Here is a 16,294-nt window from a genome sequence, read left to right on the forward strand (position 1 = left end):
GAGCTGAACTCGGAGCCAGTGTGCTGCCCCTCCCACCTGGGAAAGGACACTTCTCTTACCCATTGCATCTGGAGAAAAGGATGGGGAGGCAAGTGAGAATGACAGCCTCCTACATCCTAGGCCAGGGGTCCTCAAACTTTTTAAACAGGGGCCAGTTCACTGTCCCTTAGACCGTTGGAGGGCCGGACTACGGGCCCTGGGACAAGTGGGCTGCTAAACAGGACAGGCAGTGGTGGCAAAAACAGCTAGCGGGCCAGATAAATGTCCTCGGCGGGCCGCACGTGGCCCATGGGCCGTAGTTTGAGGACACCGACCTAGGCCATCTGCAACCTCAGCTACCCTTGAATTCTCCACGCTAATGAGGGAGCGAGAATCACTGAAATCCACAGATAATCCCCAAACTTCATTTCAACTGTCTGTGTCAACCTCCTCCCAAGCTCCATTTTCCTTTGCCCCAGCAGTTGCTAACCAGGCACAAAAGAATAAATGTTTCAAGTTGCACAGCCTGGCCTTGCCCTGCCACTCTCAGATCAAGGTGCAGACAGCAGGAAGTGGAAAAGGGAGGGAGCCCGTAATCCCAACCTGGGTTATTTGACCCTCCGTGATCTAGTTAACGATAGTCTTCCTGCACCTGTTTTACAGCTGAGACAAAGGTCCTGCAAATGGTTTCCAGAGAGAGAATGTATGCGTTTCATACCGGCTTGGGGCAGGAAGGCTGGACAGTGCAGTGGGGGAGAAGTCATAGGTCATTCGAGAGCCAGCTCTGGCCTCACATCCAGCTCCAAGCCCTAGTCCAGTCAGGCAGTCCCCAAGGTACCACCTTGTCTTTCTTAGTAATACTTTTAAAACCACATCCGAATGCACACAACCTGTCTCCACCTCTCCAAGCTGGGCCTCCATAAACAGCTGCCAGGTACGTCTCTACCTTTTGTCACTTGCTCCCAAAGCATGTAAATCTTCATTGAGAGAGTGTGATGGAGCAGGACATCACACTGTCTGCGCCCAGCCTAATCCTGTGGGAAGTGACCACAAAATCCACACCAGGCTAAGCCCTTCAAGCATGAGGGGCCAGTTCTTCCAAAGATCACCACCAATGGAAAGACTAAGACAATCAGAGAGCCAAAGGAGAGGTGTCTGCTTTGTACACTGACAGCAGTCAAGGGTCCTGCTTGTTCTGTTTTCCTAGACCTGTACATATAATCATGATAGCTAATGTGTAAGGAGTGGGATGTCCTCTGCATTGTGTAATCTGCACCCTAACCTGAGGAGGGAGAGGGGCTAGTATCCCTATCCTCAGATGAGGAAAATATAACTCCAAAGGTTAAGTGTCCTGCCTAGAGGTGGAACCCGACACACCGTCTGAGTAAGTTCCATGCTTTTGAAAGCTATTTATCCCAAGACTGTCAGATGGGGTCCACATAGTGCTATCCTGGCAGCAAAAGCCAAAAAGCCACTATCTATTTCCCAAGCAAAATGTTCTTAACACCTCAGCTACCAAACCTGGAGCCCCCATTATTAACTTGGGGGGCTCAAACATCATAAGTACTTTCTGCTCAAGGATCCTAGAGGTCCTTCAGGAAGGTCCATATGGCATCTGGGGTGAAAGCAGGCCTGAAAGATGAGGGCACCCACATGCAGGGAGGTGACGACACTGGTCAGGGATGCCCAGAGGATGAGCTGCAGGGCTGGGCCCCAAAGTCCCTGTTTGGCACAGTGCACCATGTGGGCAAGTCACAAGATCTGAAGCTCTCCTCATGGGCAAGGACCTTGAAATAAAACCACCTCCACCTGATTTTACCAGTTTTTCTGAGTCACCCATCACCAACTTCATCTCTACAGGGAACTGTTCTATTGTATCAAGGACCCATAAGATTTTGACTAAGAAGAGCATGCGGAATGTGAATGTCAAACTGGAAGGGACTCAGAAACACAGAATCTGAATATAATTCCACAGACAAGGTGACTGAAATGGAGAGATCTCAGGAGATGTGCCTGATACCCTGGGGACTTTAAACACGGAGCGAAATCTATAGACAGACAGAGGTATGGCTTGTTTGTTTGTTTTTTTTCTTTTGAGACAGTCTCACTCTGTTGCCCAGGTTACAGCACCATGGCATCAGCCTAGCTCACAGCAACCTCAAAGTCCTGGGTTCAAGTGATCCTCCTGCCTCCCAAGTAGCTGGGACTATAGGTGTGCACCACCACACCTGGCTTATTTTTCTATTTTTAGTAAAGACAGGGACTCACTTTGCTCAAGCTGGTCTCAAATTCCTGAGCTCAAGGGATCCTCCCACCTCAGCCTCCCAGAGGGCTGGGATTACAGGCATGAGTCACTGCATCCGGTCAGTAGACAGAGATTTTGATGCCCACGTCCCAGGTAACAGGGCTAAGATGCACCAGCACAGGTCTCTGGGAATTTCCTCTCCCACTGCAGGGTCTAAGGCAGGGGTCCTCAAACTTTTTAAACAGGGGGCCAGTTCACTGTCCCTCAGACCATTGGAGGGCCAGACTGTAGGCCCCGGGACGAGTCGGCTGCTAAGCAGATCAGGCAGCAGCAGCAAAAACACCCAGTGGGCCAGATAAATGTCCCAGGCGGGCCATAGGTTGAGGACGCCTGGTCTAAGGCATCGGTTTTCCTCACCCAGTAGGTGCTGGCCTTCCCTCAACATAATGGAGGCCACTCCTTGGGTTGGTGTCTTTGTCCTCAAAGCTGGGGCTGCTCTAACCACTAACAACCTTCCTGCCCCAGGTGACCAGCCCTCTTCTCTGTACCTCCCCCACCAAAGGACGAAATGGAAATGTGACAAGGGACCTCCCAAATGAAAGGGTGTTCCTGAGGCTTTTGCAGGGTGTATGGATACTGCCTCAGAGTCAGGAAGGCCAGGAGGGGTGGGAGTCCCAAACACTTTGACGTGCTGTGATTAAACCCTCAAATAATCAAATCACACAAGTGCAGGCACATGCACACACTATGTGGCAGTGACGACTGATGACTCATGCCCTGACCTGGACCTTGTGGCATCAGGCTGCACTGTTAAACTCCCAGATTTACAAATGTAAACACCCGTGCCCCTCAACTTGAGTTTTCACTGAGAGAGTCATAAAAATACTTAAATTCATTGCTTATAAATCTCTCCCCTCAAAAGAATAAGTCCTGGGGGCCAGGCCACCTGTGAGTCTTCCTTTAATCAACATCCCCAAGAGCAACTCACCACCTCCGTTTGGTATTCTCTGCTGTCTGTAGCCTTGGCTACACATTAGAATCACCTGGGGAGCCTTTCCAGTTCCCAATGCCCAGGCCTCATCTGGACCCATTAATTAAACCCGCATCTCTGCAGGTGGTCCCTGGGAGGAGTATTTTAACTCTCCCCAGGTGATTCCACAGTACAGTGAAGGGTGAGAATCAGCCCAAGTTAGAGATAAACGATGCTGATCATGGCCACCAACTAAAAGTCGAGAATCACAAATGAGAAAGATGGGCCCCTGCCCTCATGCACACAAAGTGGTCCAAAAGAGCCAGAAGGGGACAGGACTGAGGCGCTCAGTTCCTCCCACTTCCCACCCGTGGGCAGAGCTGCCAGAAGAAATAAAGGGTGGATGGGAGTGCAGGAATGTACTGGCAGATGGTAAAGACTGTTAGATGGTGAGGACGTTGATGCTCTGCCCTGCTTATGCCTGAGTCTCTGGGACACAGGCACCTTCTTAGCGGCCTTCTTTCAGCCACGTTGTTAACTGTAGGCTGCTCAGTGAGATGGAACGCAAGCCCTTTGTATGGGGATGCTAGAGGCGGTGCTTAATTTCTTAATTCTCATCGCAATTCGGTTCACGGGAGACTCCTGGAATGTCTTTATCCATCACAGATGGTTTGGGAAAATGATAAATTAATATTGTTATCAATGGAGGCATGGCTTAAATGTTTAAAGAGCAATGTCTTCTTTGCTGGCTCTAAAAAGAGAGAGCCCCCAAAGTCCATAAAGAAGACAAATGGTAAACAAAACCTCCTATCCTCTGACAGATTCCAGGACGAGTATCATTCACAAACCATTCTAGGCAGAAAAGGGAGAAATTTATCTCATCTGACTTTGTATAGGACAACAGACCTTGCCATAATGAGGCCGTCCCAGTGCTGTGAAATTGTGTTGAATAGCTGGAGAGTGCAGCCGCCTGTTCCCTGGGCATGTTTATTACTGCCTTTTGTATGCACCAACCCTGCCAGCCCTGGTTTGCTTCTAAACTAGGGGAGGGGAAAAAGAACTCAACAAATTTGTTGCTATGAAACTTCCCAAAGAGACTACATAATAACTTTTGGAATCTAATGCTCTTGCCCCAAGCTCTTCTTGTCTGCGTCTACCCCTGCTCTAAACTGAGTGAGGATCTGAGCCAACCAATCGCCAGCAGTGCATGGGTGGCCTCGGCGCCCTGCCTGTGCCCCTCCCAGGCCCTGAGAAGTCGAGCAAAAGAGGGTACTGATGGCCATTCCCAAGCTAACCTGGGAGTCAACCCCCCACTTGTCCCTGTTGTCCTGTAACATTTATCAGAAAGCAAAGGTGTGTGGCCCTCACCTGAAGGCCTATGGTGGGCTCCCCAAGGTGGGTCTCAGGACCTAGGTCTGGGGGTGGCACCATACCTATAAGATTTTGGAAGCTGCTGAAAGCAAACCAGCAAAGATCAAAATGCTGGGGGCAACATGCTTCCACCCAAGGAACCATTTCCTGGAACCATCTGGCCCTGGGAAGACAAGGCAGAAGAATCCTAGGGAGGTGGTGGAAGGGAGTGACCAAGGGACCCCCACGTGAAGCTCTCAAGAGCACATGTTCTCTGCCAGCATCTGAACTTCTCCTAAAGCTAGTTAAGATCTCACAGTCTCTTTTTGCTGGGAAGTGCACCTTGAGGGAATTAAGGATTCGAAGATCCCATATCCCCTAAGGAAGTGACACCAGAAAAGGGAAGAGCTGAGAGGAAAAGGTCCAGAACTTCAAGAGATACCTTTCCTCACCAATCAGATGGCTGGACTTCTCAGCTCATGTTTTTTGCTCATCAATTGGAGAGAAGATCTCTTCTTACCAGTAGTAAAGCAGAGTGCTTCAGGCAACGTTTTTCCTCACCAATCAGGAGGCAGGATCCTTGAAGCTTTGTTTCCACCCCACCCCACCCCCCCACCAATCAGGTGGCAGCTTCCCTAAAGTACTGTCCTTCCTCCCCAGTCAGCAATCAGAGTGCCAACATTTCCCTCCGCAGATTCTCAGCGGGATGTGCCTGTGTCTTTCTGAGAAGAATCCATTCTTAGGTTTTCCTTTCCTGTAAGTTCTCCCAGGGTTCCCAGTAAGACTGGGGGCAGCTGCTATCCAGAGCTGGGAAGGAAGACACAGCCGCCCAGGCTGGCTGCAGCATTCCTTACCTGTTTTTCTCTGACCCTCCTAGAAGCACACAAAGTAAGCTGAGCGCGTGCGCACAATTCAGCCAGAGCAGCAGAGCCCTGGAGAATAGGCTGCAGGCTGAGGACCCTGTGGCTTCCTGACAGCAGTCACTCTGAGTGGGGAAAAGCAACACACAGCCCTTGTCCCTGCTCACAGCAACAGGGGATTGGTGGAGATGAACCTGCTCCTTCCTGCCACTCTGGGGACACACATTTCTGCTCTGACAGCAGAAACTGGCCTGACAGGAGGAAATGACCAATGCCCTTCCTGGTAGAGCCCAGACATCCTCACCCACGGGAGCAGGACTGCCCACTCGAGTGGATGCTGCTGGTTAAAATCATTTTTTTCTTTTGGCTGGACCCCCAAGAAATCTATGTGCAAGCCAGCTGTTTACAAGACCACTGGCTTGTGGAAGAGAGACAGCAAACACTGTGCACAGGCAAAGGATACCTTCCAATGTCTTCTCTGAAAACCCAAAGCCACCCCTCCCAGGTCTTGTCTTGCTCACACCCTCCCGACTCTGCAGATGTTTCTTGGGTCCCTTTTCCTGGGCCACCTTCCCATTCTCTTCTCAAAGTCTCCTGGGGGATTGTCACCTGACATAGTGAATTTTTTGATGGGGAAACAGCCCAGCTACCTTTATGCTCATATTTCTCTTGTCAGCCACCAGAGGCAGCCGTAAGTCCACAGATATGGAAAGAGAACTCTCTTTCGTCTTGGAAGCCATCCTACTCATCCCTGTGCATTTGGAATTGAAGGGATTTCTCTTGGAGGAGACAGATAGCAAAGCTAGTTTTTGAGAGAAGTTATTCACATAAGCAAGGTCAGCTTCATCGAACCCATGCTCAGCAGATCACGCACTTGTCCGTCCCGGTTTTGAAATTTGTAATTGTTTTTTGAATAAGCCCCCTGTTTATCTTGCAGAAGGCCCTGCAAATAAGGAAATCAGTCCTAGGCACAAGTGCCCTACATCTGATGGCTTTCGAAGACGGTGCTTTCACTTCATTCAAAGGCTAAGCCAGGCTTCCTCAAACTACGGCCCACAGGCCACATGCAGCCTGCCAAGGACATTTATCCGGCCCACCGGGTGTTTTTGCTGCCACTGCCTGTCCTGCCTAGCTGCCAGCTCATCCTGGGGCCCGCAGTCCAGCTCTCTAATGGTCTGAGGGCCAGTGAACTGGCCCCCTGTTTAAAAAGTTTGAGGACCCCTGGGCTAAGCAGTGACCACACAAGTGTTTCTGCAGCTCCCCACCTGGGCCTAAGTCTGCCATGGCTCAGGACCCTCTGTCTGGGCCAATACAGGGCCCATGTCAGGACCCTGTCCACACTAAGATGTTGCCCAAGAGCCTGCAGAGGAATAAATGTCTTCTCGGGAGCTATGCTCACAGCAGGCCTTAGCCCTCAGCATTTTGGAACAGGAGAACCCTGGTTCTTAGAATTCCCAAAAGCGAATGTGGGGTTCTCACCCTCCAATATCATTCCAACAGCTCCTGAGTCATCTGACCATTGCTTCATTTTTGATGGTGGGAGAAAAACAAACATCAGAAAGTTGAAACATTACTGCTTGCTTCAGTGGACAAAAATAGAGTCTCCTGTCTCCTTTTAATTTTTTCTTTTTCTTTTTTTTTTTTTTTGTCCTCAGAAGTAAAGCTATTTGCAGATGGATTAAATGTTCTTTCTGAGACCCTGCTCCTGAAACTACCAACCTTGCTGTGACTGTGGCGGCGGGGGGGGGGGGGGGGGGGGGGGTGGTCTGGGTGGTGCACACATATCCAAAGAAGTGCATCTGCCTGTGTTTGGTAAAAGAGGGTCCTTTGTCCCAAAAGTAAGCCCTGAGAACATGACTCGTGCCCCTGTGGTATGCAGCACACCTGTGCAGAGGAGAAGCCGGGAGGGGGGTTGAGGGGGAGGTGCTGGCGGGCTGAGCCCTGCACCCTCGCAGGGGATCACACCTTCTCCTTTCTTCTCCTTTGAGCCATGTCTTCATCGCCCCTTTGTTTTGGCTTACACCTCCAAATACCAGGGAGGCCGAGTGTGTGTGTGTGTGTAAAAGAGAGAGACCCAGTCTATGCTGATTTGCATGGAGACTAGAAAAAAGAAACCAAAAAGGAGAGAGGAAAGAGAAGGGAGGACAGGTGTTCCCAGGGACCCCAGCCCCGGCCCCCTGGGCGTGCAGCCTACCTTTGCAGGCCTTCCGGTGACTGATGGGCTTGCCCATGTCGCGGTAGTAGCCCTCCTTGCAGTAGTGGCAGTGGCGGCCAGCAGTGTTGTGGCGGCAGTTAAGGCAGACGCCTCCACTCTTGCGCCCCGAAAGCTTGTAGAGCTCCATGTTGAAGCGGCAGCGCCGGGCATGCAGGTTGCAGTTACAGGCTGCAGGGAGGACGGGGAGAGACATCAGGCAGGGGCTGCTGAGGAGATGGGCACCCATGTGGGGCGAGAGCTTCCTACCCTCCACCCCACTGCCAGAGCTAGAGAGCCAGACTGTGCTCTTAGAGCTCCTTGTTAGTGCCCCCTGTTTGCACACACAAGCATTCATCGAGCACCTCACAGGACCATGGCTGATGCTCTGTAGAAATTCACACGTTGAAGTCCTAACTCCTGGTACCTCAGAATGCGACTGTATTTGGAGACAGGGTAACCTAAAACAAGGCCCTTATGGTGGATCCTACTCCAATCTGACTGGTGTCCTTCTAAGAAGAGATTAGGACACACACAGACACAGCAGGGCTGTGCATGCACAGAGGAAGGACTGTGCGAGGACACAGGGAGATGGTCATCTGCAAGCTAAGAAGGGAGGCCTCCACAGAAACCAGCCCCGCCAACACCTTGATCTTAGCTTTCCAGGCTCCAGAATTGTGAACAGTGATTGTCCAGAGTTTCACCCCAGTCTGTGGAGTCTTGCTGCGGCACTGTGACACCAGCCTGCACGCCTCTTCTCCTCTCCTGCCACCGAGAACACTGGGGCCCACCACACCATCTTCCCTCTCACTGTCAACCTGGATCGCTTCCAGTCTTGCTCTGGGCACCTTCCCAAGAGGACCCACATCATCCTCTCTGGCTCTCCTCCCTCCCAGGCTTCCCTCCACCCATTCCCTACTATATATATTGCTCAGGAATTAGCACCCTGTTCCCCCTACCCCAACACCCTCCAGAGTCCCTCTGCTTCCTCCCTCACCATCCCTGTGCTCCCAACTCCCAAATCAATATTTCCAGATTCAGATCTGGGGTCTCTGTTTGGACCCAGAGGTGCCTGCCCCACATCCATTCATCCCTTTGGGCTCCCTGTAGCCTGAACAGAGCCCTGCAGGCTTCCCTCGGGGACTACTGCAGGCTACACCCAACACTGTAACCAGGGCAGGATTTCTGAGTACCAACCTGGATATGCCCATCGAAATAAAGTCAAAATCACTTAGCATGGCCTTCAGAATTCTGAATAAGCTGGTCCTGCCTCCCCTCCAGCCTCTTAGTCTTTATCCTTCAGCTATTGCAAACTTTGGTCCCTTTCTAGAGCCATGTGCGAGGATTCTGTTCTGAGGCTTTTCATAAGCACTCCTTTCCTCCCAGGACATTCCTTTCTCCCCCCACTTGCATCCTTCTCATCCTCCATGTCTAGATTCCAATGTCACTTTCCAGCCCACCTCCACCCTGGCTGGCCTGGCCTGAGCACCCAGCCATTCCCAGACAGCCCTCCTCTCACCACAGCAGGATTGCCCGTCACCTGCCTTCTTTAGGCTTCCCACGTAACTCCACCTGGGATCTGGCCTAGTCTTAGTCACGCTATAGCACAATTTTATGCTCTATTCATATGGAATATCTAAAGAAATATGTGTTTAGGCCAGCCTGGGGGCTCATGCCCATAATCCTAGCACTTTGGGAGGCCAAAGCAGGAAGAGCACTTAAGACCAAAAATTCAAGGCCAGACTATAAAACCCCATCTCTCTTCCCTACAATAAATAAAAAAAAAAAAATTAGCTGGGCGTGGTGGTGCATGCCTGTGGTTGTAGCTTCTTGGGAGGCTAAGGCAGGAGGATCTTTTAAGCCCAGGAGTTGGAGGTTGCTATGAGCCATGATCAGGCCACTGTACTCTAGCCTGAGTGACAGAGTGAGACCCTATCTCAAAAGATATATATGTTTAATTCATATACTTAAAGAAAAAAACCAGAGGGGTAAACACCACACTCCTATTTCCACTAATAAAGAGCTTTCCTTTTAGACTTTAAGCATGCTGTATTTGGAGACAGGGTAACTTAAAACAAGGCCCTTAGGGTGGATCCATGAGCCATGAAGCTATTTCATTCCTTCCTAGATAGTACTTGGCATATGTCTAGTTTTTTAGCCTGGTTTTCATAGTGACAAACTTTTCTTTCATGTCAAATACTGTTCTTCATGATGTTCAAAGGTTGTTTGGTACTTCACTATATGGTGAGTGCCTTAGAGTCTGAAGTGGATGTCTTTAAAAGCTGGGTCTCCCACAATGGGGTGGTTGTTACCAAGGTTTTTTTTTTTTTTTTAATAAACAACACAATGGTAACTACCTTTGAATGTGATGGTAACCACCTTGACTGACCCATCTTTGAACATACATATTTGTACTCTGCTCTGATTACTGTTGTACAGTAAATTTCTCAAGATGGAATTGCTGGGTTGAATTTTGTATCCAAACTATCAAACTGCCCTCAGAAAGTGCTGTACTAACTACACTCCCACTAGCAGGATATGACAACTCCTATTTCACCACACCCTGGAAAAGAATAATATGTATTTGGTATCACTATTTTTTTTTTTTAAATCTTTGCCAGTTTGTCTGGGGGGAAAACATACACACACATATGATTTTAATTTGCATGTCTTTGATTCCTAGGGAGGTTGGGCATTTCTCCACGTGTTAATTTTCTATTTATATTTCTTTTTTGTGCATTGCCTGTTCATGTCATTTGCCCAGTTTTCAAGTAAGGTGGGGTTTTCTTTCATGTTGTCTAGTGCTCTTATATACAGCAGATTAAAAACCATTTGTCTTTTCTATCACACAAGCTGCAAATATTGTTACCAGTTTCTTATTCACATGTGACTTTAGAAAAACATCTGCCTCTTTAATTATTCCCTCTGATGTGATGACAAGCTTCTTTAATAAGCGTTCCTCCTAGAGTCACTCCATTTACAAAGAGAGGTGGACAGGAGCTCTACAGCAGCCACAGTGTGGGATTCAAAAGAAAAGACAGCTCCCACCTGGAAGTCTGGAAGCATCTGACAGCCAAATTGTACCAGAGAATGACTCCCAGGAGCCATAGTAAGTGTCCCTCAGCAAGTGTCCCCTAGGGCTGAGTTCAACCAAGTGCAAAGAAAGAGGCTGAAGCTGCACCCTGCCCTCTCGCACAGAGAACTGTCACATGTTACACATGCACTGTCTCTTTGGACTTACTGACTTACCCTGCCAAACAAGAGGGACACGAGCTGCTCAGAGAGGTGACATGATCAATTAGCTCAGAACCATGGAGCTGATAAATGGGGGGTCCAGGACTGCAACCCAGGTAGTTTGGCTCCCAGTTCCTTGTCTCAGAGGAAAGGATCCACATCCCTGGAACAGCTGGGCCTAGACTATAGCCAGAAGAATCTAGATCGTTCCTGTGAGTGCAGAAATCATAGGGCCTAGTGCACCTGACCAGGAACAGGGATCTGGAAGGACCACCCAGGTCTCACTTCCTCAGGCCTTCTTTGCACCAGGAAAGGCTTCAAAACAGCATCTTCGGGTCCTTCTTGGGAGCAGATGTTAATCCCGAGTCCTCCTCTGTGAAGGCAGCTGTTCCGCACCCCCCCGCAGTAGGGCCTGCCTTGGCCTCTGAGGCCCTCCCAGGAGCTCAGCCCCCTACTTTCCCACCCTGAGGGGAAGCTCAGTCTGGTATCTCTCTTCCATATGCACCTTACACCAACAAAAGGTTCTTCCAAAACAACTGGTCACACAAAAGAAAACTCTGAAGCTGAACATCAAAAGGCAGTCCCCTCCTTCCCCCTTCTTGGAGCTGTCAGAGGACATCAAGTGGCAATTGCCCACGCTCAGACTTCTGCAAAGTATTTTACAGCTTGTTTTCTTTTCTCTTTGTTTTATTTTCTCTACACAAATGGAAAAATGCATTGGGCAAAGCAGCTCACATCTGGATCCCTGGGCTCCACATAGAGGTGTCACCCAACTCCCGGCCTGTCCCTGGCCCCTTCCTCAGGAGACACCTTAATCCCTGGTGCCTTCCTGTTTATCTCCTGCTTCTCTTGGAGGCAAAAAATATTGGGTATTAGTTTCATTATCAGATTTCAAGGCGGGAAGGAAAGGGCAGCTTTGTGAGAACAGAGAGGTCAGTCCAGATAGAAGGAGGTGGGGGTAGAGACACTCCTGGGGACCAGCCCTGCCCCAGCTGGTAAGGTTCTGCCTCTTCCCAAGGGTCTCCCAGCCAGCTAGAGAGGCCTCAAGTTCTGTGCCCCCTTCAGTCAGCACACAGAGCTCACTAATGTGTGGCTGCATTTCAGACCCAAGCATAATAAGGAACAGGGAGATAGGAAAAGTGTCTCCCAGTGAGAAACCCAGCAGGGAGGGGGCCTAAGGGATGGGCTTCCTATTTCCCCATCCAAAGGTCCTCTAAGTCCTATTTTTCCCCCCAAATATTCTCTTTATTACGTGTTTGATCCAGAGGAGAAACTAAGTGCAGGGTGGAAGAGGAGGGGGCTAGGTGGGGAGGGGCCACCTTGTCTGGGTGCCCCCCGGCCCCCACCCCCTCTAAGTCCTATTTTAACACATGCCTGTGACCACTTCTTAGCTCCCAACATTCCGTAAGACTTTCTGAGCCTCTCCCACCAGCCTGGCGCTACCCCACTCCTGGCCACCCCTGTAGTCAGTTCAATTCAACACACATTTCTGGGGACCTAACCATGTGCCAGGCTCTGTGTCATAGGGATAGAGACAGACACAGTGTATCCTCAGTTGTCCAGGATCTGGCTCCTCATCTAGCCTAGCACAGGAGCACTCAACTTAGCAAACTCTTGGATGAAATAAGACAAATATTCTCATCCACTGTGTTGGTTCACTGAGGACAGGGATAGTTTGCTCTTTTATCCTTCAGCCCACAGCAGGCCTGGAAGGGAGGGAGGGAGAGAGGAAGGGAGGGAGGGAGGAATAGATGGATAGGTGGGCAGGTGGGCAGGCAGGCAGAGGATTTACGGCCTGGACCACACCCTGACAAGGCATGACCTTGTGACACTTCTTTTATTGTTCCTGTGAACTACTATAAACTCATCTTGCTGCTCGGACTTGCCAATTCACCTTCTGTCTACCTGAGCAGACCACAGTGCTTTAGGGAGAAGAACCCACATCTGAGCGTCCCGAACTCTTCCCGGGACTCTGAGGAGGGCCTCATACACAGAATGAAGAGACTGAACCTACATCTGTTAGTTTGATGAATTTACCCAAAGACCCTGATAAAATAACCCCCAGTCCCACCAGGACTATCCTAGTCCCAGAAAGCATCACGCAGACACTGTTAAGCCATATCCAGACTGTTTCTTGGGGACTCTGGCCCCAGCTCTCCCAGCGGAGCAGGAAGGCCATTTGGCCATGAGCTCTGGTCTCAGCCCCAGGGCCCCTCCACTGGCCTCCAGCACAAGTGCCACAGTCTCCTCCCCCTTGCAGGAAGGTCAGTTTGAGAAGGTTGCCCACATAATCTCTGCAGCCTAACAAGGAATTTTGGACTTAGGTGTCTGCAGCTGAACTGTCCAAAATAACCAACCCCCATGTGTACTATCTGCAGACTGGGGACTTTTCCCAAAGAAACTGGAATTTAGCCCAGGGATGCCTGCACTCCGGGGTAAGCACAGCTCTCAGATCAGTGGCACAGTTCATCATGTCCAGACTGCACAGGCAGCTTGGGATATGGGTGGGATATGGGGGGGACTTGCAGTGTTGGGAGAAAGGCACCGTCTCCCTCTGTGGCTGCTGGGTGGGGACCGGGAGACCTACTCAGCACACACAAGGTGTCCTCAGTTTCCCTGGGGGCATAAGGCAGTGGTTCTCAACCACGGGCATGTTTGCCCCCCCGGGGGACATTTCACAATGTTAGCAGACATTTCTGATTATCACAACTGGGGGAGGAAGAGTTGCTTGCATCTAGGAGATAGGGACCAGAGAGATTGCTAAATGTCCTATAATGCGCACCATATGGCCCTGCAATGGAATTGTCCAGCTCAAAATGCCCACAGTGCTCAGTTTGAGAAACCCTGGGTTATAGAGATTGTGACCCCACCCCTACCACCTTCAGGGTATGTGAATATTTATAACCTCAGCAGCTGCCTGAGATGCTGTTCTCCAAGCGCAAACACTGACCCAGAGAGGGACAGTCGGTACCCCCTCAAGGCTTAAGTGGCTGCACTGCAGAAGAACCAGGTGCTGATATGGGTTCCAGGGACACAGTGGTCAGCACGACAGATCACTCCTGCCCCCATGATGTTTCCCATCTCATAGGAGAGGTGGACAGTGGTCATCTATAATTGCATGGCAGATCTACAACTCCCAACGGTCAGGACTGACAGTCAGGGAGACCACAAGGCAGAGAGGACAGCGCTCTCTCTCTTTCTCTCTGTCGCGCTCGCTCTCTCTCTCTCTCTTTCTTTTTTTGCCAGAACTGCTCCTGAGGATCCAGGGTGAATGGAAGTTCTAATTCAGGGGGTCCCAGGCAAGGCCTGGGCACCTACATTTCTGACAAGCTCCCAGGTGTTGCCACTGCTGCTGCTGGTGTATAGTCCAGTGGAGATGATGAAACTGGACCTCAACTGAAAAGAAACCAGTTGGAACATAACTGACTGTGTGGAGAGAAAGACCCACTGGGAGGGAAAGGGGAGATTTTGTGGCAGGGAATCTGTGACAGAACAGTGGACAGAGGTCTGACTTCAAAAGAAACTTCAAAAACGACTGCTCCAGAATCATAAAAATATTTTTTAAAACTATTAAAAAGCTATTTTAAAAGTTATTTTTAAAAGCTTGAGGTAGTTTGTATTCCCTCTTATTTATTACTTTGCTTCTCTATTTGGTATACTATTTATTTATAAATTATTTGACTCCTGTTTATAAATTTTAAGTATTCTGCCCCCTAGAATGTGTTTCTGAGCCTGGTTTTCAGCATATCCTGAAATGGCCGGGCTGAGTGACTACAGAGCCCCACACACACCTGGCTCCTGTCTGCACCTGGGGATCATTCTGAGCTGGGCTCTCAAAAGGCTCCTTTTGGGAACCGGGCTGAGGCAGAACTGGCCTGAGCCCTTCTGGTGCCCACAGTCTTTTTTTTGTGTCTACAGGTGAGCAAGGTGTAAGAGAAACGATCATAAATCCACATAAATTTATAAAACAATCAAAACCCACACTATAGGTTTCACTTTATTACTGGCAAACCAGGTAGAGCATGGATTTATTTATTTATGCATTCAATAAATATTTACAGATCATCTACCTCTGGGCATTCCAGGTTTAGTGAGCCGGATGGCTGTGCTCCCTGCTCTGGTGTAGTCACTGGAGATACCCAGGTGCGCTAGAAGTTAATGACATTGCCACTGTCAGCTCCCTCCAAGGTCTGCCCCTGTCCCCTACACACAGGGTTTAAAGCTGGAGACTCAGCCAGACACAATGCAGCAGTGACCAGCCAGAGTGAGCCAAAGAGGCTGGGAGGACACCCCCCAGGGGCAGTCTGGTTCCAGTCACTTGAGGTGGCCTCATTTCAACTTTAATTTAAAAAGACCATCGGCAAACATCACCCAGACATGGCCAGGAGAACTAGAGAAGCTGCCTGTCTGAATGGGAAGAGTCAGGAGACAGCAGAACAGTACACCCAGGGGGTGACGGAGCCACATGAGGTGAGGACCTCCTGTGGGACTCCAGGGTCCCAAAGAACACGTAAGGAAAGATGTGGCACTTCAAGACAGTAGCCTCAATGTGACCTGTGTCCACATGACTGCTCATTCATTTCTTCATCCAGGAGGAGCCCCCTGGATGTACCAGGCTCTGAGCTGCAGGGTTGAAACCGCCGCACTCTGCTCTCTCGACAGACTATGACCCACTCCGCCTTCTCTGGTGCTGTGGCAATTCAAGCAGCCACGAGCCCCCTCCCTGCAAGGCCCCTGTCGGTGATGGCTCTCCAGCCCTGGAGGGCAGATCCACCAGCACTGCCTACTGGGACACAGGCTGCTGAGCCCCAAGCCCAGAGCGCTGGACTGAGCGGGTCTTATGAGGGGCGTTAGAGTACACGTGTCACAGGTTCCCAAGCAGAGCTGAGCTGCCCATCCGAGGGCTACACTTTGAGAACCACTGGTCAAGATAATGCAGAAAAGAAAAAAGGTTTGAAGACAAGGATCTGATGACACGGAGAGGCAGGGCACAAGCGAGTGTAACTGTTACTACAGTCAATCAAACATCAAACAGTCCATATAACATCACAAGGCAGCAAGCCGGAGGAGAGTGGAGGCTGACCTGGGAGGCCTGAGCTCTGCTCTCAGCTCTGCGACTCCCCCAGGGGTATGACCCTGCAAAGCCCACTGGGCCCTTCTGAGTCATTTTCTTACCTGAAAGACAAAGACATTTTGGTCTGATAGTCTCTAAGTTCTTTCCTGGTCCAATAATTTCTTACTGCACGATGCCAACTCTTGATGGGGCTAAGGGACAGATTTTCAGACTCATGTCAGTGTGGAGGGCACCCTAGAATTCAGGAGGGGAGCGCTGAGGCAAGGTTGCAGTGGAGAAACTGCATGGTGGGACTCAGCAGGGCAGGTGACAGGGTTGTGCCCTGGGCAGTGGGTGGATCAGAAGGTACTGATGGCCCTGGGGTAAAACTGGAGGTGATAGGAAGTGGTCC

The 16,294-nt window shown here is 50.2% G+C and overlaps 1 protein-coding gene across 1 annotated transcript in view; it reads right to left on the minus strand.

The window, feature by feature from the left end:
- LOC100954822 (netrin-1) overlaps window positions 1–7,940 on the minus strand; it is a 75,370-nt gene extending 67,430 nt beyond the window's left edge. Inside the window, exon 1 of the mRNA XM_012806031.2 lies at window positions 7,599–7,940. Within this exon, the coding sequence (XP_012661485.1) occupies window positions 7,599–7,845 (247 nt within the window). The 5' untranslated portion in view covers window positions 7,846–7,940. The remainder of the gene's footprint in view (window positions 1–7,598) is intronic.
- Between the last annotated feature and the right edge of the window lie 8,354 nt (window positions 7,941–16,294).

Source organism: Otolemur garnettii, unplaced genomic scaffold (assembly GCF_000181295.1).
Source record: "Otolemur garnettii isolate 467f Iridium unplaced genomic scaffold, OtoGar3 scaffold00046, whole genome shotgun sequence".
In the NCBI taxonomy this organism is placed as follows: Eukaryota; Metazoa; Chordata; class Mammalia; order Primates; family Galagidae; genus Otolemur; species Otolemur garnettii.